Raw genomic sequence first — 24,933 nt, 5'->3', positions numbered from 1 at the left:
CGATAAATGGCCCGGTAACCATGCAGAAATGCTAGTTTCTGCATTTTTAAGTTACCGGGCCAATCATCATTACGGGTCCTATCGTATCCCCCGTTATTCAGCAAACTCAGAAAACTGAACATTTTCAGAGTTTGCTGCCAAGAACAAGCCCCATCTTCAGACGGGTTTTTTTTTCTTGGATCCCCACTCCTTCCTATGGGAAGGCGTTCCGGGGAAACAAAGTGGGATCCGAGCGGATCCCTCCAGCGCCTCCTCACCATCTCCCCGGCAGCTGTATGCATGCGTTGCCGGGATGACGGGGAGCAGGTAAGTAATGCAGCTACAGAAGTAGCTGCGATACTTTCCATGGGGACAACCGCTTTTCAGAGCAGTTGTCCCCTCACCAGAGCAATGATGAATTGCTCCGGTGCCAGGCTTCCCCCGCTGCAAGTTGGATACTAAAGAATCCCTCGCAGCAAGTTCTAAAAGTCATCATCAGAGGCGATATAGCCTTCGATGATGAATAGGCCCCTAAAACATTTTTATAGTGTAATCGATGTGCTGCCTCAGTGGGTGTTACTAATGATGTAGAGAGGCATGACCAGTGCTGTGGTCTGCACCGGGGGTGTGGTATATATATATATATACATACACATATATACTGTATATATATATATATATATATATGTACAGTGCCGTAGCAATGCGTTCCAGGCATTGCTGTGAGGGCAGCATTGTGACCATCTGGAGCGTGCTAAGGATACTCCAGGAGGAACTGCTGCAGACACCCTGATAGCCAGATACAGGAGCTGTGGGTGAGCGGCGGAGCAGCTTACAGAGTGCTGCGCTCTGTGCGGCCTCACACCCCTATATATATAATATACATATATACACATTCCCCTTATATGCCATGAAACCCTTCTGTATGAGCTTCCACAATTGTTAACTAACTTACAGCAAACAAAATAGTGATGAAGAACATGTCTCCCTATTGTGACACTTCATAGCTCTGTAAGACGGCATTGCTGAAATCCTCTGAGACAGCTCTGATCATATTGCCTTTGTCTTCCCACATAGTATACATTGTGTGACATGTTAGCAATGGAACCAGACAGCAGACTGTCACTGTAATGTGCAATACTATATATATGGGCAGCAGGACAGATTTACACAAACTTGATATGACCTAATCATTGGCACTGATCTCACTCAGGGGCCTATTTATTGATGTTTGCAGGTGTACCCACAAATATTAAGGATCCCCTGACTGTATCTATGGGGGAACCCATTTTTTATTGAAAAAGCAGCCCCTATAGTTTTCAATGGGGACTGCTTAATTGCCAAATTTATATTGTTTTGGGGGTGGTTAAGGCAGAGATATCTAACACGCTACATATGCGTGGTAACTATATATTAACCGGTGATATGTTCATTGATTGTGATTGAAAGTACAGTTCAAAAATAACAATATCTCTCTTACCATTGGTGCTCCCCTAGAGTCAGTAAATGAAATGGCTAAAGCAAAAGTATGTGAGGACCCCTATGTACAGATCTGCCCAGCTACATTGTTGTCCATAGCGCAGCGAATCGCACTATACGTGGCGCTAGATGGACTCTCGCATTCGGAGATGCGCATTCGCATCTCCATAGGATATAACTCCCGCGATCAGGGATGAGCTTTCGCGTCTCCATATGCTTGAATGGAGACGCACTCCCGCGATCGGGGACACGCCATAGCATAGTGCGATCAGCCACAATCAACGTGGTGAAAAATGTATATAACACATGTAACTTTGACAAGGAAGATAGGCCCCCCTAAGCTCTGGGCCCCATAGCATATGCACCCCTTACAGCTATGGTAGTTACTCCCATGTAGGGATGGCCATCGATGTTTCTGAAACATCGATTGGTTCCTGTTCGATGTCAACTAGTTTTTCCATCGATGGCAGAGAACCATTGGTGACTATGAGAGGATGGTTTTCTATTTCTCTGTACATGATTGAGCTTAGCCCTATCCCTGGCAGTCACTAAGCTCTGCCTCCATTTTTGATTGGCCCTACATGCCCCGGCAGTGGTGACCGTCGAGGGGGTGCAAACCATCGATGTTATTACTGATGGGCCCATCGATGGTATCCATTGATGGACACCCCACTGATGGCCATCCCTACGCCCATGCATACACATAGTTATGCATACACACCCATACATACGTACACATACACACACACACACAAATCATTAATCGATTCTCCTCACCATGAAAGCCATTATGTAGAAATAACTGACCAGGCTCCATCCAGCAGCAGCTCCTCCTGTAGTCTGGTGGGCGGAGCTTGTGATTGACAGGCTCAGGACCCGGGGGAGGGGCGTGGCCACCACACTGCCTTTCTGTCTCACTGTGACTGATCTCACTGACAGGTGCGAGTGCGGTGCAGGGGTCGGAGGAGGTGGGGCCTGGGAGGACGGCTGCTGGCAGCCTGTGACAGGGAAAAGTTTTTTTCCTGTTAATCCTGTCAATGGGGGGACTTGGAACTCCATCTGCCCTATTATTAATCCCTAAGTGCCCTATGGGGACTTACTATGGCTCTTCTGGGGCCTGACAGTGAGTTAAAGGCCCCTGATCTGCTAGTTTATGCACTCTCTGCAATGGACAATCCTAACAGGGTGAAATATCTTTGGGCCCCCCTGCTCACTGCAGGCCCCAAAGCTGCTGCATGGACTGATGATGCCACAGGAGTTATGGTGAATACACAGTCAGATTTTCCTTCAGATTTGTAAAATTACGATTTAAAAAATCATTTAATCGTTCATATCTGAAAGTAAATCTGACATGTGTCCCTGCATACGCGTTCCCGTTTGTCAGATAATGACATCTGATGTGTTTGCACTTTGCAGTCAGATTTGGTCGATTTTCATTCATTTTATTACAGTCAAAAATCGTTCGTAGTTCATGAAATCGTTGGTAAAATCGTTCAAATGATTTGTCGTTTATCGCTCGTAGTTCATCGTTCTTCTGACAGATCTGACCGTGTGTATGCACCATTAGGTCCCTATCTGTTATTAACATAATATTAGCTTAGCTCCTCCTACTTCACACATATAAATGATGGGGATGTCAGCGCGAGACTGCTCCGGGCTCTGTCTTGGCACTCCAAGCAGACAGTCGATAGAAAAACACCCAGGCGATTGGAGAAGAGTCCACCTTGCTGACTACAGAGAGTGAGCAGAGGCTGATTTCTGGTCCTGCAGGTTGATCTGGTACCTGTAGTGACACTAGCACAGCAAAGTGCATGCTGAATTGCATCTGAGTGAGCGGTGAATCCTATCATGTGGTCGGCAGATATGGTGAGATAAAGCCAATATTGAGTAGATTGTTCTCACTACAAATGATATATAAAAGGGCCCCAGCAGTGCACTTACTTATTCTATTCACACGTGTCCCGGGCTAATTACATTCAAGCTAGACAATCCCTAAAAGACTTCCTCACAGTGCACACAAGGACTGCTAGGTGAGGGGTATTCCATGCTGGATGGACAGTGTGATAGGTCACCATGATAGATACCGCAGCGCTGACTCAGCATACAGTCACATGTTCTCATAGATCTCAGATCATTGGACGCGCCTGTAATGGCGACCGAATTACGTGTGACTCAGAACCAGGCCCATAAAGTATTAAGTGTCTCCCCATCATAACTACATTCTTACTGGCTCTAATAGCAATCATTTCATATTAGCAACTTAATATAATTAATACATAATATTGACTTATTAATCTAATTACTCATTAATGTGTCCCCTTAATATATTAATTAAATATTATTTCTACATTATATTATATTATATATACTTTTAGTGATATTGTTTGATGCTGTCATTTGTTTCTGTCTGATATCAGTGTCTGTTTTATGTATGTACTGCTCATATGCCATTCTGTGATGTTTATATGCACATGTGCTCCCTTATATGTTATTGTTTCTTTTGTTGTTTCTTGTTTATGTGGTTTTATTTTACTTTCTTTTTGTTTTTTATTGTGAAATGTGGAAAATCAATAAACTTACTTGATTAAAATATTATTGCTACATAATAACGGATATGTGGCCTCATTTGTCCCTATTTTCTAGCTGGAAATCTATGAAACATAATTCTTTTAAATGTAACAATCGCTGTGATGGGCGTCCCCCAACAGTAAGCAATGATATAGGAGATGAGGTTCTCTGCAGAGTATAATTATTCCTACATGTATTATATAAATCGAATAGAGATATAAACCCAAACCAAGCCTGTCCTATAAGCTCTATATATTTCCCTTCTCTATACAGGAGACAGGAGCCCTGCTTAGGTGAGGGCCTGTGATGTCATGTGCATGACATCACAGTGGCTCTGGCTGTAACATAGACATTGTCTGACATTACCCAGAGTCACTGGTGATCTAGTTGCTCAGACTGTTTAGAGGCATTAATTTGTCTCTCACCAGATTCGTTATTATTGGCATTTAGCTTTGTCCTCTATTATTATATAGAAGGTAAAGGCGACATTTTATATCCTCCGGTGCAGAAACTGATCCAGGCAGCATCAGCTCAACATCCAGCATCGCTGCTGTGCTCAGTAAGGTGAGTGGTAGCTGAGGGGGGGAGGGGAGGACGGGTCTTGGTTATAGCCTGAGAAATTGTCATGTTATATTTCCTGCTATAACCAATCCATCATTATTTCATCTATCACCAGCTCTTATATATATCTGTCTGTATGTGGTAAACTTGGAAGAATTTGGTTATTTAAAGATCATCAGTGGTGTCATTAGGTGCACTTGTTGCATGGAATATGGGCAATGCCAGTATCCATCAGATTGTGACCGAGCAATGCACTTGGTGTCTATATTGTTTCTAACTGTCCCTAATTTCCAGGGATAGTCCCAACATTTAAGGGATTGTCATAGAACATTTTGTTCCTGGAAATTCTCCTAGTTCTCATTCTCAGTAATGACTAATAGCACAATATAATCCCATTTATCTGCATGTTGTATGTGATCCTTACCATGTATTATTCACTAGGATTAGTAAGTGAATATTGAAGAGCAGTATACAAGGCCTAAAGCATGTTATATTCAGTGACGTTGTCATGATGGCGATTGCAGTGCGCCACGCTCCTTAGAGACAGAATTGCACGTGAAGGCCCTTAGATGCAGCTGTTCATCGGCAAATGCTCCCTGAGACCTTTATACCAGTAACGCATGAATATTAGTCACCTCCATTCTGTGTAGCAGACTGGTTCTCCTTACAATATATTATATGCAGATTTATCTGTACGATTGTGTGAAAAGGAATAAATGAGTGTAATATTATTTCCTATCTGGTCCCCAGAGTCAGCAGTGGCAGTGGCCATACTTACACTAATAGAGAACGCTGCAATCCATATGATCCTTATTTGCATAGTGATGCCATTGGCTTCAGCCAGTAACTCTCAGCAGATTGGCTGTTTATCACATAGTTAGGAAACTGAAGTTTTGTGATTGGAATTTATAATGTATAAACTTATTATAGTAGATTGCTGTCTATGTGTTGTTACATTATTATACCATACTTGACTACTCTTTCTGGAATGGCCAGGAGGCTCCGAAAATCATGTGGTGCTCCCGGCCGCCCGCAAGAGAGGGCAAATCTCTCGGACCGGCCACCAAGCTCAAATCTACATTGTAGGGAAAAAATAAAGCTGTTCAGCATTTGTGGGCTACAGGCAAAAAGCAGCCAGTACTGTATTCATCCTGCATGCAATAATAATAAGTGTATTTGCTCCCCTTGTATCGCAAAATGGTTTGTTCCAGATACCAAGTTACTTGGTTTTTATTTATTTTTTCACTTTGCTCCCAAATCACAATCAGTCCCACTGTCTCTTGTGATGAAGATCATTTTATTTATTACAATATGTAATGAGGACTGATGGAGCTTTTTCAGCCTTTTGTAAAAGATAAACTTGTTACTAAATGGAGCCGGTCGGTCAGTAACCTAATTTCCCATCTCTCCCTGGCTGACATTTGTATTCTGCATTTGCCTGATCCAGCGTCCTATCCATCTATCTATATAAGATGTATCTATTGGTAATGGCATGTATGCATATTACAGGGGACATATACAGCTGGGATCCTTCTATATTACAAAAGAAGAACCTGACTGATACATAATATTTATTGATCAATGTCACCCATGTTGTTATCCTGATAAGAACTTGTATCTATAATTCCAATATCACTAAGGACGGCACAGTCCACCTTCCATTCTTCTTTTATACTGGTAGATTTCCTATTCATTGTGTCTCCTACTGTGATGTCCCTCATAGCTGATTTCTCTCATGCTAGCCAGACATCTGATCACTGTAGGAAATGTCAGTAAAGCAGCTTTGCTCTAAGTGTAACAACTAATGACTTTATGTGACTACAAATTTCCTTTGTGTAACAGGGAGAAGAGCGGAGGATACACTAATTACCCGGAGATATGGAGGAGAAATCTCCAGGCTTACAGGTACCTGTGTTCTGCAATGTGTTAGTCACCTCTCACTCTCAGCAACCAGATAGAAGTAGGACTTATGGAGACCCAATAGGATGTGTAACAGTAATACTAGCCAGTGCCCATATATATGAATGTAGGGGCAGGGCCACTGAGACAGCCACGGGGCCTGGGTACAGAAGGGGGAGTGGCCAAATCCAGGAGGTATGGTCACACTCCCCATCAGGAAAGAAAAGAGACAGCACACTGGTAATTAGTACCCAGTCCCCCTCTCTCCCGGGGGCCTGTGTAGGGAGGGAGGCGCCATGCAGTGTAATAGTTGTATTTGAGGTTTCCTTCCTTAGGTGCTTTCTCTGTATGAGTCACAACATATATAGAGTCAGATTAATGGTTGCACCTCGTTCATCTCATCTTAATAATCCAACTTTATATTATTTCATGAAATTTCCCAGTGTAGCTTTACATAATGGCGGCATCAGGATAAACATTTTATTTTATTGCATTATTGCTACAAGGTGCAAATGAATGTGGAATAGTTGCACCAGATTTTCTCCCTGTGTTACATCTCCTGTCATGGTTGCTGTGACGATTGTCCTTTTCCTCCTCAGCATAGAGTCACGTGGATGCTGGTCAGTTCCGTGGTCTGTGCAGTATTGGGATCGTTGCAGGTTGGATACCACTCAGGAAACCTCAACTCCCCACATTCGGTGAGAAAACATCACAATCACTGGTTCTTTCTGTTTTTCTTGTGTTAATAATTTTCAGCAGGAATTATGATAAATGTAATTGGAGTCAGGATATGGAAGAAATAATATGTAGAAAATCATATGGGGTTCATGTGTACAAATTATTATTATATGTGGGTTAAGATTGTGGGTAGGTATCAGCAAGGCCATAATTAGGGGTGTGCGAGCAGTGCCTCCAGCCTCGGGGCAGCAACATCGCTGACCCATGGCACCTGCATGTGGCCTGGAATGGCACCCTGCAGCCTGTAGAACTGCGGCAGAACTGTTTCATACGTCCTTAGGATAGAGATGGCCATCAACCACTGAGGGTTAACCATCATCGATGGTTAACTACCGATAGTGGATGGTTTTGCCATCGATGATGGAGAACCAATGTTTCTTCACCATTGATGGCTCAGAGCCCTCAATGGGTGTTTTTCTTTCTGCTTTGCGCTGAGACCCAGAACCTGCTGTAGCTTTGCCCCCTCACACAACTCGGAAATCCTCAGCCCCACCTCTATTTGGCCCATTGCCCGCTAGTAATAAAGCAGGGATGACCATCGGTGGGAAAAACTATTGATGGTTTCGCTGCACAGGGTGGATTATACCCATCTATGACCCTGGGTATCAGACCTGAATGGTTAGTACATTACAAAACTTGTTGATAACCTGAAATACTAATTACTAAGATACTAGTATAGATGAGTAGGGGATGCCAGCTCCTGGGAACATGATGTTACTGCAGTTACACAGTAAATCCTGGGTAAAAGCCGGCATGAATTTACATAATCCAAAAATAATTCTTCCGTTAAAAAAAGAGGAAAAACCCCAATTGGAACAATTAATATAAATAACTTTTCATTGTAACTGTTACTATTGGATCCTTCCTGGGCCTCTAGTCTCTAATCTCACACAGGAGAACCTTTGCCATAGACAGACGTGTTCCCACTGTCTGCAGGGCACATTGGGTGGTATCTGTTACTAGGTAGTTGAGATCCACATAGAATTGATACCAAGCTGTAATAAATGGAATATGTGCATGTATTGATGTTTAGTTCCTCCGAATAATGGAATCTTTCTCCCCAGCTATTTGAGCAATTCTTTATTGGCTCATGCTGGACGCGTTATGGGAAACATATTTCACCACAAACCCTGACTATACTGTGGTCCGTGACGGTCAGCATTTTATACTTTGGGGCCTTTATATCAGCTCACTTTGCTTCTCGGATGGCAAATAAATATGGGAGGTAAGTTCTACTCTCTTTTAAGTCATTAATATTTTATGTTAATAGGATATTACTCAGTGCTGTCTGTGTGATGTTACTCAGTGCTGTCTGTGTGATGTTACTCAGTGCTGCCTGTGTGACCTTATACAATGCTGTCTGGTGCACAATGAGTGCCCTATATACAGGGCAGTTTCTAGGGTTTGAGGCTCCCAGTGCGAGCAGTCAAAATGCGCCCCCCCCTTCCCTCAAGAAGCAGTAATATTGTGGGCGTGGCCTAATCATGGGGGGTGTGGTACCACAGTAAGGGAGCGTCGTCTTGAAAGACCACAGAATGTCAGTTGCTGTGACTACTGAGCCCAGGGGTGGCCTTCGGCGCGTGCTCAAAAATTGGGGTGTGGCCTAGCTGTCACAAACCCACGCCGCACTTGTGTGTGCATGCCTTTGGTGTGACATTTGCAGAAGTATGACCTTGTATCACACCCGTTTTTTTTAGTAAGGTTGGGGGTCGAGCCCAGCACATTGAAGATACAAGCCAGATACACATAAAATACACTGTAATAAGCCAGGTCCACATAAAATACACTGAATAAGGCCACTTAGGGATTACACTGCAACAAACCACTTCCACATAAAATATATTGGAAAAGCCAGAACCACAAACTATGTTTTAAAACCACACGTGCCCCCTGTATTTATGCCCCTTATGCAGTGCCCACAGTGGTAGTGCCCCCTGGAGTGGTGCCCCCTATGCCATGACCCCTATAGTCTTGTGCCCCCTGTAGTCATGTCCACATTAGTAATGTCCCCAGTAGTAGTGCCCAGGTGCCCTCAGTGGTAGTGTTTCCCCCAGCAGAAGTGCCCCCAGAGTAATGTCCCCAGTAGTAGTGCCCAGGTGCCCCCAGTGGTAGTGTTTCCCCCAGCAGAAGTGCCCCCAGAGTAATGTCCCCAGTAGTAGTGCCTCACCCAGCAGACATGCCCCCCCCTCCAAGTATTGTCCCTAGTAAAAGCCGCGTGCACACACAAAAAAAAAAAAACACTAATACTTACTGGTAACTGAATCTCAGCAGGCGCCCGGCAGTTCACAGGCTTTCTACAGCAGGGGTCGGAGGAGGCACGCCCCGTGCGATTGCACGGGTCACCCGGCCCTAGAAACGGCCCTGCCTATATATAGTACACATGTAAATTGTGTAGTATATATGTAAATGTGAGGGAATAACTTGTCCTATGGCCTGTTTCTGGTGCAGCGGCTTCTTCTCATTTCTCCTTATATTCTTTCTTATATGGCTGAATTTAGACGGACGTCCATCGTGGTCACCAACGCGTTCTCGCTGATGTCTGCGCTGCTGATGGGATCGTGCAAAGCAGCAAACTCCATTGAGATGCTCATTCTGGGTCGCTTCTTAATGGGCCTCTTCTGTGGCCTAACAATGACCATGACACCTCTATACATTCAGGAGTTGTCACCCACTAACCTCCGAGCGGCCTTTTCCACCATCCATCCATTGGCCTTCACCATTGGCATCTGCATTGGGCAGGTAATGCACCTTCTATAATAACTGAGGAAAATACTTTGTCACACTGTGTAGTCTGTGTATATGACTGGTCTTATATAATGGAAGTACTGACATCATGTACATACTGTGACCCCGGAGGACGTTTGTCATTCTGTACTGATCTTTGTATGCAATGTATAATTATCTCCTGATTATCACATATCTTGAGTTATGTTCCTTGTTATCTGATTGGCTGAGAACTCTCCTTTCTCCTGCAGGTGACAAGTCTGGAAAGCGTTTTGGGCACAGATAAGTGGTGGCCTTTAATGCTCAGCATGTCAGCAGTTCCTGGCCTTGTGCAGATTGTGACCCTGCCCTTGTGTCCTGAGAGTCCCCGTTATCTATTCATCAACTGCAGGAGAGAAGAAGAAGCAGTAATGGGTAATACAGAAGTTACTAGTCAGTAAATATGTCCATGTAGGATGATACGGGGACATATAGCTGTGTGATGTGATAGTGATAAAGGGTGAAAGTCAGCCATTCAGTAGGATTCCTATGGTCTCCTCCATAATACATACCTGCACCCCGCTATGTGGGACGGTCTGCATCTATATATACTGTAGTAACCACAAGTCTGTGCAGCCTCCAGCTATGCAGCATGTGAGATAACTATGCAGTGGGATAGAGAGCTATTGTATGTAATGTGTATAATAACAATGGTACAATGACACATACGTGTGTGGAACTTTGCTATGTAGTGGTGCATCATGATAGTAGGAGTAATACAGCTATTAGTGTGATAACCCATGTACCGGAACATTGTGACACAGTGACCAGAAGCTGTTCTTGTCTCTTAGGGCTGCAGAGACTCCGGGGGACATCAGACATCTGGGAGGAGGTGGAAGATCTGTGGAATGAGGTGACCCAGATAATGAGGAAACAAGAAGTGACCTTGTGCCAGCTGTTCACTCAGTACAAGAAGCCAGTGTCCAGGGCCTTCATCATCACTACCTGCACACAGTTATCTGGCTGTAGTGGAGTAAGTGCTTCCCTAGGAGAATTGCTATAGTGACAATGAGAAATAGATAAAGAAATGGGATATGGGCTGTAACGGCTGGTCAGAATGGCACTTGCTGGGGCACTGTAGAGGATGGGGGACCATCCGGCTCAGTTACCCACATATTTTAGCCACTGAGCACCAATGGCCACCGGATGCTGGGAAAGGCTTTCTAGAATTACCCCAGTCTTGTCTTGTTTTTTTACCCCAAGCTCCTGGCTCTGGGCTCCATCACGGAGCCTCCACAATGTGTTGGCCCAAAAGTGCAGCTGAGTAGAGTTTTAGGGGTATATGTAATAACCTGCGGACTGCAGGCATTGCTGAGTCCTGTGTACTGCTGCTCAATGTTTTTTAAACACTGGACATGCCGATACCTGCAGTCTCCAGGCTATTACATACACCCCTTAGTCTCCCCTTTTGCAGGGGGGCCAGACCCTTAGATATGGTACTGACAGGAAGTAGTCACAATGCCCATATTGATTAGAGAAATCGATTGATAGTTGTTATTTGGTGTCACATTATAGCCTTTGGTCAGCATGGTGTCTAAGGACGCACCAGTCGGTATTACTACGTGCACGGGCGCTAGAAGTAGGCGTCTCAGTTCTTGCACATTCGGGCGTTCTTCATGTTGGGAGGTCTGTGTACTCATAATTTGTCATCTTGTTCTTTCAGATTAATTACTACTCCACTAAGATGCTGCACAGCGCTGGCCTCCCTCATGCCCAGGAGATTGCATTGTCATTGGGTCTCATCAACATAATTGCTATCATCTTATGTGTAAGTGCTGGGGCACCAGTTCTGCTGATCCCTCAATATAGACACACAGGGGTAATGACCTGAGGAAGTGCCTGGCTGCATTGTATGTGTCATATATGGGATAGACTCTGTACTGTGGGAACATCTGATTTTATTACCAGATTGTTACTGTCCCTGGACAACACTGATACCTGCAGATGTGTCCACCTCTGATTTAGCCTCAAACACGTGTACACACCCTAAGTGAATTTGGCCTACACTTGTACATCTCTTCTCTTCCCCTGTTTCTGTGCTAAAGAGACCACAGGCTGGTACAGATTGCTAAAGGAGTCATAGGCTTATACAGAGTGCTAAAGGGGCTATGGCTGGTAAAGAGTGCTAAAGGGCCTATCGGTTGGCACCGAGTGCTAAAGGGGCCATTGTCTGGTACAGAGTGCTAAAGGGGCCATTGGCTTGTACAGAGTGCTAAATGGGACCACAGGTACAGGGAACCATGTTTCCAGCAGTAGAACATGCATGTTCTTTTCTCTCTCCAGCTGTTGGCATGTTTCTGTTTTTGCTGTATTCATGGGGAAACTAGAATGACACAAATCAGATCAGGGCCAGATTGCGTTACAGAGATAACCTTGGGGTGGCCAGTATTTCATCATCAAGAAGGACATTTCCTCAGAACATGCAAAACATATCTGATGTCTTTATTTAGGCTCTTCTGGTGAAGAAGGCGGGAAGGAAGACCCTGCTCATGATCGGGCAAGTTGCCCTGGCTTCCTGTAATATCCTGCTGGTGGTATCAGGGGCCACATTGGTGAGTCATAGAGGAGAACACATCACATATTGCTGAACGAGGACAGTATAGTACAATAGAAGCTATGAGTCACATTACTGCAGGAGGAGGTTATATGGTAGAGACTATGGGGTTAGTACAATTAGGTGCGAGTTTGCTTGTGCGAGCTGCTGTCATGGCAAACTCACATTGCATATTCCTGGTGTCATTTAATTCGAAACTCGCATTTTCCAGAGGAAAATCAGGTTTTTTCTGCGCACCACAATGAGGGTGTAAAATGGTAGGGAAATATTTATTTTAAGGTACAAGGTCAGGGAAACAGTGCAGAACCCCTTGGACACCCATTCCCCCCCTCCACCCCCCCCCATGAATAATTAGGCATTTTGGAAGTTTTCAATTAGCTTAACGAGGCCCAATAATTACATGTAATTTTTTGGTGTTAAACAAAAAATTGCCTCAAATTACCCCAAAATCTACTTTTTTGTTTATTTAGGCACCACAAATTTAATTAAAGTATTTTCTTAAATACATTTTTTGAAAGTGGCCTCAAATTTCCACTAAGGGCGGTATTCAATTAGTTTCGCGTACGCGATAAAGTTCTGCCTGCAGGACTTTTCACCTACATCGTGTCTTTTGGACGCAGAAACTTATCGTGCGCATCCCCGCTCTTCGCCGTATTCAATTCCATAACACGTGAAAACGCATCCCGGCGAATGTATAACAGACGAAAAGTGCTGACAGAATTGGGGAAACCAGCCTGTCACCCCCAAAAAGATGCACTAACATTGGGGATCAATATAGATGTGCCCGAATACCCCTAATAAAGCTATTTGGGGTACTTAAGTTGTGTCATTTGCTTCTAATTAGCGTCTTTGCACAAGTGGTGAAGAATAGCATTAAGCAGTCTTTTCGGTGAAAATAAGTAGTCCTGTCAAATTTGGGGAACTTTAAAATGGGTGTAAGCATATTTTAAAGTCGCTAAATTGATATTTAAAAAACTTCAAAAACGCACCTGAAGCAAGCACCTGCAATCAAAAAAACACCACACCCATACTTGCAGACCCCCAAAAAGTCTATTTCGCTACTTTTTATGTTTGTACTCCCACTTTGTACTTTTTCGCCCCCAAATTCAAACTACTTTTTAATGGTGTTCCTCACTTTTTCTAGGGATTTTTTTATGCATTTGTCCTTTGGGGGCTGTTCCAAGGGTTCTGACTGGTTTCCCCACCTTTGCACCCCAAAATAAACAAAATGCACTTCTTTTCTCCTGCTATTCAGAGGCAAATGTTTTTCATCTATTACATTGCATTGATTTCCGCGTACGCAAAAAAATATTTGGAATTGAATACGGAGATAAGTTTCCGACTGGCGAAAAGTCGCAATCGACGATACTTTTTTGCAGATCTCGGTTTTTCGCTTATAATTGAATACGGCCCTAAATCACCTTTTTTCACAGACTGAGAGCCAGACACATGAACGTTATATAGCGGAAAGAGCATGGTCTCCCTGAAGCACAGACATGAGTGATGTGTTAGTGAGGATAGGGCTGCATGTGACAGGGGCAGTGACATGATGTGAGGAGGGGAATGGAGGCAGCAGGAAGCCACAGGCTGACAGTTATATAGTGGAAGGAGCTGGGTCCCCAGCAGCACAGAGTATATCAGGAGATGAGTGATGTGTTAGTGCGGACAGGGCTGCATGTGACAGGGGCAGTGACATGATATGAGGTGTGGAATGGAGGCATAAGGAAGCCATTGACTGAGAGTTATGTAGTGTAAGGAGCAGGTCACACAGCAGCACAGAGTATATCAGGAGATGAGTGATGTGTCAGAGAGGATAGGACCACATGTGACAGGGGCAGTGACATGATTTGAGGAGGGGAATTGTAGAATATGAAGCATTAAATTTAAATGTTGTAGAAAAAAAAAAATCATTAATAGATGAAGATACACAGTGAGTAGTTATTAGAACTTATTTTAATGATTTTGTTTCTCTCACAGCCAAGTCTAAGCTGGATGAAATACCTGCTGCTAGTGGCATTGTACCTTCTGGTATTCGCCTATCAAATAGGACCAGGGCCCATATCATCGTACATAGCAGCAGAACTATTCATCCCGGCCATACGCCCTATGGCCATGGCGGTGACCAGCAGCTGGACTTGGCTCATGAAGTTCATTATAGTCATCAGCTTCCAAAGCCTCATGGTAAGTAATACCCCTTTTCCACCAATCACCCAGCTCCAACCCAGGACACTGAGCCTGGTCGGAGCCAGGTTTTACCTTTTTCACACCGGCGGCTGGACCCGGTTATTCCTGAGTCCAGCCATTTACACCGGATCTGGCTCTTCCAGCATTACAGTGGACGCTTGGAGCTGATGTAATCTCTAAGTGCTGCTGAAGCCAGCCAATCCGCCATGCCTTTCACACCACACCATTACCCGGGTCCTTCCCAGGTTCGATCCTGGTAGCTGCCAGGGTCAGATTGCCAGGTAACAAGGCCCAGATCATTTTTCTTAGACCCTTTTACCCCAAACATAAACCCAGGTTTCCTCAGCAGTAACCCAGGTTATTTATTTGGTGGAAAAGGGGTATAAGTGAGCCTGTGTCACAGATGTGTTTGTTCTATGTAGAGTCAGACTCTCAGGTCTCTGGCAGTGAGCCCTCCTACTGATAGACCTTTACATGCCGACTTTTCCATGCTGTATAGTCACCTGTTACTGTGGCTACAGCTGTGTGGATCTGCCGTCTAGGGTGAAATTAGGTATAAAATAACTTTAATGTATAAATATGTAATAACCAATGTGCATATGGGTAAAACCAATTAGCTCCCCAATTCTACAAGTAAAGCTCTATATTATATTCCTTCCTGGTGGAAGCGCAGAACCAGCGGAAATTACATTATTCCGTACCTGCAGGCCCAGAAATACACTGTTTCCAAGCCGCGCTGGGGTTACAGTCCATCTGATGCGAACATGATTTATTTGTAACATTGTGCAGCTTATTCTGGTTACCTTATCTGTAACTTTGATATTACATTTTTATGCATAAAAACTTTCTCTATTACTAATTTTGCTGCCATTGGTCACATGTATTATAATTGAGTATTTCCCTGTAGAGCTGCCAGTTGTGTCTTGCTAAAGATGGAACCTCTATATAACCTATCCTCTATAGATACATTTATATTCCCAAGTGTAAGTAAGTGATGCGTGTAATGTAGAGCATAGCCCCACTCTCATTATTGCTATTCTTCCTGCAGGACTCACTGGGACCCTACATATATATCATCTTCGCCACAGTTCAGGTAGCAGCTGCTCTGTATACTGGGCTCTGCTATGCTGAGACAAAGGAAGACCATAGGCAGCCCAAGCCAGATGTGTAGGTGGTGGAAGGGACCCATGAAGAACAAGGGTGTTATCATCAGCCAGAGATGTCCTGGTCACTCACCTCTGGCAGTTTTGGTCACTCTTACCCTGTCCGGTGGTGCTTTACCAAGGTGGGCCATTCTATCCCAGTGTGCTATCAATCCACTCCCTGAGGTTCATGAGAACAGCCATGTTGTCTCTGATCAGGTGAGCACCAGTGTCCAGTCTCTACCTGTCTCCTGCGCTCACATGACCACATCTTCCTATCCCTGACAATGTGCTTCTTTACCTTACAGTAATCTCACTCACTAGTGAAAAAGTGCTACCTCTGATCCACTGCCTGAACCTGCGCTACTGGAGTCCTGCAAGCTGCTGCCTCTGAGTCTACTCCATTCACTCTGCAGTACTGCGCTGTATGCTGCTTCCAACCAGGACCTACCAGCCCGTGTTCGAGCATCGGCAGTCAGACTCAACTACTGTTGCTCTGACTGGTCTCACTCTGGATCAAGCTTACGGTCCCACTCCGGTTAGTTGCTGCTATCTCCGGTTCCATTCCGGTTCAAGCCTGCAGCTCCACCCTGGCTGCCGCTCTCTCTGGTCCCAGTCCGGTTCAAGATTCCATTTCCACTACGGCCGCTCTGCTGTTACCTCCCGTCCCAGTCCGGTTCAAACCTCTGGTTCCACGAATTGGGCGCGCTACATCGTTTTCTCCATTCTGGTTCCACTTCTACGACGTCCGGTTGTTACCCAGTTCTTCTATCATCCAAGTCTGTGAGTTAATCTGTGGTTCCAGCTTGTGGTAATCTGAAGTCTCCTGGTCATTACAAAGATATTCCTAGTGCTTCCAGTGCCAAGTCTTCTGCTACAGTGACTTCATCTACTAGCAAGTCCCCTGAGTACATCTCTCCTGCTCATTGCAGGTTCAACTGGACTTTATCCTCACTGTACTTCAGTTTACTTCTGTAATTCATTACATTAATTATAATCAGAATTGCATCTCCTGACCTACTTTGGTGCTCACTGCTTGCTATACCATCTATCGATGGTGGTTGTCGCTCTGTAGGTCCTCTCCTAGAGTGTCGGGGGTCATGCCGAGTTTCTGTTACAGCGTTTGTTGTAGATTGTAGGGAACTGGGTGCTGGGCCTAGGCTCCTCCTTCAGGATTGAGGCTCCGGTCACCCAGCCATGATAATCGGTCTTCAGGATCTGTTAGCAGATTCCAGAAGGGCTACCGATTATCTGAATTTTGTCCTGCTCCCTGAGTTGTACTGGGGGGGGGCTAGCACTGTTATCTTCTTTATTTATTTAAGAGTTACAGTGAGTAGGGTGTGAGACAGGCTCCCAGCACTCCATGTGCCTGTCTCACTGCACTTCACTGAGTAACATCAATTAATCAAGATATTGACAGTAATCTCAGCATAACCCTGGGCTACTTGTCCTATTATATTGGTAAAATCAGAAAGCTTGTCTAAATGCCAGAGCGGTCTGACAATATGACATATGTGAGAGACAGTGAAAATATATGTGACAGAAATAAGAATATATAGAAATTCAAAGGACACTCAGATTAAAAGAAAAGACACCTACTCACAAATTAACCAATATATATCAAAATTAGCAAGTAATCTGTCTCTCAGGGTCAATGATTGTGCAATACATTTACACATTAATGATACTACATAGGTAGGCAGCATAGACGGTGTAACGGTTAGCGTTACTGCCTCAGCACTGAGGTCATGGGTTCAATTCCCACCACGGCCCTACCTGTGCGGAGTTTGTATATGCTCCCTGTGCTTGCGTGGGTTTCCTCCGGGTACTCCGGTTTCCTCCCACACTCCAAAAATATACTGGTAGGTTATTTGGCTCCGAACACAAATTAGCCCTAGTGTGTATGTGTGTGCGCTTGTGATAGGGTATATAGATTGTAAGCTCCACTGGGGCAGGGACTGATGTGAATGCACAAATATTCTCTGTAAAGCGCTGCGGAATATGTGTGCGCTATATAAATAACTGGTAATAATAATAATCAAATGAGCACAAACAAAAACAAAATATCCGCATTACACACTGCCTTAGAGTGTATAAGGTTTAGGTTATTCAATGAATATACATAAGAAAGTTAATCAGCAGCATGGGGTCATCAATAAATTTACAGGTAAATCACATAGAACCATATGTTGCAAATAGACCATGTAATCAGTATATCTCAAGTTTGGGAATTTCATATTTAGTCCTATGAATCATAGAAAATCATGAGTCGTGTATTCAGAATATCCCAGATCTAAGCATACAGGGGGAGATTTAATAAAGCTTGGAGAGAGATAAAATTGGAGATAAATAGCAATAACCAACCAGCTCCTAACTGTCATTTTACAGGCTGTTTGAAAAATGGCAGTTAAGAGCTGATTGGCTGGTGCTATTTATCTCTAATTTTATCTCTCTCCAAGCTTTATTAAATCTCCCTCACAGTACCATATTGCTGTACATCATGTGAATTATAAAAGAATCACAGAAAACCATATGTTGTAGGTAGAGTATATATTCAGTATTTCCCAGGTTTAAGCATACCAAAGCATAGCCTGTAATTAGGGTCTGTATCTAAATAGAGTTCTTAGTAGGTACTTCTAAACCACATAGGACCAAATGTATGCAAATAAAGCATGTGTTCAGTATATCCCAGGTTTGTGCATACCATATTTCAATTGTGAGTCACGGTTAAATCACAAGCATATATTCAGTATTCCCAGGTATGAGCATGCCATTTAGCTCACAAAAGATTGTCTGTAGCAGATAATGCATGTTTTTAGTATTTCCTAGGTTTTGGCCTACCAGGAGAGTAGCCTATAATCAGGATGTGTTTCTTTTGCAGTGATGCTTAATCAGTATACATACATATGCTAACAAACATAGAACACTTATCACATTTAACAGTGTAATATTGCATAGCAGATAACATGTTTAGCCTTTTGTCAAAGTAGTGGTATAGGTAAAAGAGTGGAGCACTTATAAGTCGCTGCCTCTGCTGTTACCTGTTATACAAAGTAGTGAACAGGGAATGAGAGAGCAGGCACAATGGCTCTCAGAAATAGATAGAAGCAGCAACTGATATCAGGGTACCTCGATGTCTGTCTGCTCTGTTGCTACTGCAGCACATGATAGCACAACATGGGGATCACCAAAGAAAGAGCTGCAAAGGGAATACTCAGGGAGTTCTTAAACACTGGTTCCAGCCCCTTAACCCTACATTCAGCGTAAGGGGTTGAGTTCCACTAAATTGGTTCCATGGGGCAGACTGGGAGCCTTGCAGGTATCACTGACCTCTCCAAAGGCACCAGGCATTTACCACATGGGTCTCACCCATGTAGAGACCTCTGATCCTACACCACTATTCTGCTACAACCCATCAGCTCAGTGCATGGGTCATGATTCAGATCTAAACACCCTAAACGTGACACACATGATCGTCCACTTAGTTTATTGCAGCCTTATGATTGGATGATGACCCTTTATCTAGGCTTTGGACTCTCATTCTGATGCCAGTGTTAACAGCTCCTGTGCCGCTCTGGCCCATGTTTGCTTCAGAACTTGACCTTGGCTAGTATTGACCATTCTATGAACGCAGAAAAAATTATATAAAATATAGAGGTGGCGATAATCAGAACAATTTATTAAAAGATCAAAAAAAATTTACATAATACCTTAAGATGACCATCGTCCGGCCGACATATTTTTTAAAAGTGTATATAAGAGCCAATACTGCAATTTCATATTCAAATATGTTCAATCATAAAGTCTAACCTACATCGATAAACTGTATTAGATTTGGGAATTCAATAGTAAAAATACACTTGTTATTAGGCTCTGCGGGTAAAGATGATTATTATTAAGCACCTGAATGACAATCTATTTGATCTTAATGAATGCCATAAATCATATAGATGTGAATCTGCACATTGCTTAGTTGAACATCACTTAGTTTTTTGGGGCCGTGAATGCCCAAAACAGTCTTTTGTCATCCAGCAGTGTTTAGTTCAATATGTAACAAGTGAAATGGCAACAATTCGATGACAATAGATAATGTATCTGGTAGCAGATTTGCTACTCTCACCACTCTCCGGGCCGTCCCTCTGTATTACTGGTGTCTCATGTCCCAGCTCCTGGGGTAAAAGATATATATGTATCCAGTGCCTCTGTCTCTGTATGTCCGTGTGAAAGGCCGCGGCTTGTTCCTCCCAGCTGCTGGCAGCATTCCCCAAAGTGCAGCTATATCCGGAGTATGAAGCGCGGGTCCAGACCTGGACGGGACGATAGTTCTATTAGCACAGGTAGGTAGTGGGAAATCTAATATCCATGTAAAGACCGCAGCTTGTTCCTCCCAGCTGCTGACAGCATTCCCCAGAATGCAGCTATATCCGAAGTATGAAACGAGGGTCCAAACCTGAACAGGACGATGGTTATTAGCACAGGTGAGTGATAAGAAGTCGGCAATGTCTTAACGCGTTTCCCTGCCTCCTTGCTTGGCGGCGGCTTCTTCAGCTATCTGAATATCTTCGGATATTCTGGCTCAGACCTCGGCTGGCTCTCACCATTCTACAGACAGATATTCTGGCTCTGACCTCGGCTTGTAATATATTCTGGCTCTGACCTCGGCTTGTATTAACCCTTCTATTCCTTGGATATTCTGACCCTGGTTAGCTCTCACCATTCTTTGGAGCAAGCTAATTAAAAAAATCTATAGTAACATTAAAAATGTTTCTCCAAAATTATTTTGTATTTCCAAAAACCATATATTTATTACAGTATGTTTAGTTATTTAATAAAATTGCAAACAGACTTATTGTAATCAGTTGAATTGCATTCGTGATATTTAATGAATTGTTTTCTATTTTATTTAAAAATATATATTGGGCCAAATGTAATAGGGTGTCTGTTTTGGTAAATTGCGAGTTTGGTGCTAAACTCGCAATTTTTCACAACTCTCCAATGTAATAGGGTGTCTGTTCACTAAAACTCGCATTTTTCATAGTTACTAAAACTCTCCATTCTCAAACTCGCTTCCAGATGTTTTCACATTGAAAACAATCAACTCGCCCAATGTAATAGAGTGTCTGTTTCAGACTCGCAAAAAAAAAGTTTACCAAAAGTCCCCAAATAATAGACCTGCTTCAGGCTAGCGAGTACATCCTGAGCAGGTCAGATTAACACAGAAACATGCACATAGCCATGAGATATGTACATGTTTCTGTGTGTACTTATGTAAAATGTTTTTAAATAAAAAAAAAATGACGTGCACCACCTCCCCAAAAGCATAACCAGCCCTGGGCTTTATAAAGCCTGTTCTGGTTAAAAAAATACAGGGGCCAAAATGCGTAGGTGGCCCCTGTATATTAAGAACCAGCACAGGGCTTTGTTGAGCTGGTTCTGGAAAATCAGGGGACAAAACGAGTAGGGGTCCCCTGAAAATTCCAGAACCAGCACCGAACTCTGTCTAGCGGGGGGATAATGCCACAGCCAGGGAAAACCTTTCACCGGTTTCCCTGGGGAGTTGAGGACCCCCCCAATAAAGGGGTCCCCCTCTCCAGGGGACCCCAGGCCTAGACTGATAGCCCGGGGCTATCCCCGGCACCCTAGGGCGGTGGGTGCCGGGTTGATAGTGTTAGTGTAAAGTGTAAAAATAAAATTTGCATATTGTCTTTAGTTGTAGAACCACAAGTACCAGCAAGCCTCCCCTGCATGCTGGTATTTGGAGAACCACAAATACCAGCATGCGGGGCATTACGGGCCCGCTGGCACTGGTAGTTCCACAACTAAAGAAATACGTAAATAAACAAACATACACCGTGAATGTAAAATTTTATTAAAACATACATGCACACTCACACTCACACATACTCACCTAGTATCCGAAGTAATCCATAGGGGTGTACCTGAAAAAAAAAATCCATACTCACCTCTCCTATGCGTAGATCACGTCCACTTGTCCAAGTAGACAATCCAGGGGTTAAAATAAAAAAACGCCAAAAAAAGATCCATGCCGGACTGAGCAAAGGTATGTGTGTACACATACCTTTGCTCCGCATAAATGACCAGTGAAGGGGCCGCCAGCCAATGTCAGTGAAGGGACCGCCAGCCAATCAGGGAGCATCTCCATCGGAGCAGCTCCCTGATTAGCTGAATGCGGCCAGGCTGTGTGTCCCATAGACTTCTATGGTGAGAAATCCCCATTGAAGTCTATGCAGGGAGCCGCTACATCGTAGCCGCAAGATTAATTGAGGTTAATCTTGTGGTTACATCAATGATACCATGTCGCGACATTGTATCATTGATGTAACCACAAGATTAACCTCAATTAATTCCGGCCTGGACTGACTAGCGGTCAGGGATAATGCTTTGGCCGGGGAAACCGGTGAAAGGTTTTCCCTGGCTGTGGCATTCTCCCCCCCGCTAGAAAGAGTCTGGTGCTGGTTCTGGAATTTTCAGGGGACCCCTACTCGTTTTGTCCCCTGATTTTCCAGAACCAGGAGCAGCTCAACAAAGCCACGTGCTGGTTCTTTATATACAGGGGCCCCCTACGCATTTTGGCCCCTGTATTTTTAGAACCAGAACAGGCTTTATAAAGCCCAGGGCTGGTTATGCTTTTGGGGAGGGGGTGCACGTTTTTTTTTTTACACACACACAGAAGCCATCACGGATCTCACTGATCTGTGATGGCTTCTCTAAAACTCGCACCTTTTAATGCTACTTGCATTAAAAGGTGTCAGTTTACATAGTCCTAAACTTGCCTAAACTTACAAATGCAGTAGCCTCGAGCTGAAAAGTTTGCAGGCTATTGAATTTGCGAGTTTCAGTACAAACTCTAACTTTTTCAAAGTGCGAGAAAGTGCGAGTTTGTACTGTTACTAAAACTGACACCCTATTACATTTGGCCCATTGTGTTTTGTTAACATAGCATAACATACATATTTGTTGTGTTGTGAGTCATAAATATACATTTATACTTTTTTGTTTAAAAAAATCTACATCACTTTCAAGTCCATAACAATGTGGCTAAAAACAAATAAATAAATAAATAATTAAAATAAATAAATAATAGAATAAAATAAAACCCTTAAAACATCTCTTACAATGAAGTATTAGCTTTGCATTGCTTGAATCATATTGGTAGATGCTGTTCTTTGGTTAGAGCTGCCAAAATCATATTTATAACACATTTTCTCTGACTGTGAAAAAACAGTATACCGTATATACTCGAGTATAAGTCGACCCGAATATAAGCTGAGGTACCTACTTTTACCACAAAAAACTGGGAAAACTTATTGACTCGAGTATAAGCCTAGGGTGGGAAAAGCAGCAGCTGGTAGTACCCCCAGTAGTAATTCCCCCTGGTTGTGCCCCCAGTAGTAATCCCCCCTGGTAGTGCCCCCAGTGGTAATCCCCACTTTCAGTGCCCCCAGTAGTATTGCCCCCCTGGTAGTGCCCCCAGTAGTAATCCCCCCCTGGTAGTTCCCCCAGTGGTAATCCCCCCTTTTAGTGTCCCCTGTAGTAATCCCCCCCTGGTAGTGCCCCCTGTAGTAATCGTCCCCTGGTAGTGCCCCCTGTAGTAATCGCCCCCTGGTAGTGCCCCCTGTAGTAATCGCCCCCTGGTAGTGCCCCCAGTAGTCCCCCCCCCCAGTAGAGAGACGTAATAAAAATAAAAAAATAAACACTTACCTGAAACCCCCGCTCCTGGTCCCGCCGCTAACAGCTCCTCCGGTCGCTTTGCATGGGAGAGACGTCATTACCCATGACGTCTCTCCCATTACCCACTGCGGGAGCCGGAAGATGGCTCCCGCAGTGGGAGCAGCAGCAGCCGCTGAGAATCTGACAGACTCTTAGTGGCTGCTGATTACAAGAAACACACAGCTGCCGGCTCCGGCGGCTGTGTGTTTGTGCTGTGTAGGGCTGACCGAACTCCGTCCGGTCAGCGCTACACACTTCACTCGAGTATAAGCCGAGGGGGTACTTTTTCAGCACAAAAAATGTGCTGAAAAACTCGGCTTATACTCGAGTATATACAGTAAGTCATAGTGAACATTACTATTTGTATGATGCAGTAAAAATGGTGCCAACAGAAGAGAGAGAAGGACAAAATGGTGACAACAGAAGAGAAAAGAGGACAGAATGTTGACAACAGAAGAGAGAAGAGGACACAATGGTGACAACAGAAGAGAGGAGGACAGAATGGTGACAACAGAAGAGAGAAGAGGACAGAATGGTGAGAACAGAAGAGAAAAGAGGACAGAATGGTGATAACAGAAGAGAGAGGAGGACAGAATGGTGACAACAGACGAGAGGAGGACAGAATGGTGACAACAGAAGAGAGAGGAGGACAGAATGTTGACAACAGAAGAGAGAGGAGGACAGAATGGTGAGAACAGAAGAGAAAAGAGGACAGAATGGTGACAACAGAAGAGAGAGGAGGACAGAATGTTGACAACAGAAGAGAGAGGAGGACAGAATGGTGACAACAGAAGAGAGGAGGACAGAATGGTGACAAGAGAAGAGAGAGGAGGACAGAATGGTGACAACAGTAGAGACAGGAGGACAGAATGGTGACAATAGAAGAGAGAGGAGGACAGAATGGTGACAACAGTAGAGACAGGAGGACAGAATGGTGACAACAGTAGAGACAGGAGGACAGAATGGTGACAACAGAAAAGAGAGGAGTACAGAATGGTGACAACAGAAGCGAGAAGAGGACAGAATGGTGAGAACAGAAGAGAAAAGAGGACAAAATGGTGACAACAGAAGAGAGAGGACAGAATGGTGACAACAGTAGAGACAGGAGGACAGCATGGTGACAAGAGAAGAGAGCAGGACAGAATAGTGACAACAGAAGAGAGAGGAAGTCAGAATGGTGACAACAGAAGAGAGAAAAGGACAAATTATGACAACAGAAGAGAGAGGAGGACAGAATGGTGACAACAGAAAAGAAAAGAGGACAGAATGGTGACAACAGAGGAGAGAGGAGGAAGGAATGTTGACAACAGACGAGTTAGGAGAACAGAATGGTGA

General features: G+C 44.0%; 1 protein-coding gene across 1 annotated transcript; it reads left to right on the top strand.

Annotated features, from left to right (window-relative positions):
* Window positions 1-292: 292 nt before the first annotated feature.
* On the top strand, window positions 293-20,190 carry LOC148474535 (solute carrier family 2, facilitated glucose transporter member 1-like). The gene is made up of 10 exons (XM_088458468.1): window positions 293-306; window positions 4,477-4,590; window positions 6,430-6,492; window positions 9,723-9,963; window positions 10,200-10,362; window positions 10,779-10,960; window positions 11,651-11,755; window positions 12,438-12,539; window positions 14,519-14,722; window positions 20,095-20,190. Exons 1-10 carry the CDS (start codon window positions 293-295, stop codon window positions 20,188-20,190), a joined length of 1,284 nt encoding a protein of 427 aa, XP_088314594.1.
* Window positions 20,191-24,933: the final 4,743 nt, after the last annotated feature.

The sequence above is a fragment of the Taudactylus pleione genome, unplaced genomic scaffold, assembly GCF_031769625.1.
Source record: "Taudactylus pleione unplaced genomic scaffold, aTauple2 ptg000835l, whole genome shotgun sequence".
Taxonomy (NCBI): Eukaryota; Metazoa; Chordata; class Amphibia; order Anura; family Myobatrachidae; genus Taudactylus; species Taudactylus pleione.
Note: the sequence above shows the minus strand (reverse complement) of the source record. Positions and strands in the feature narration are given on the sequence as shown.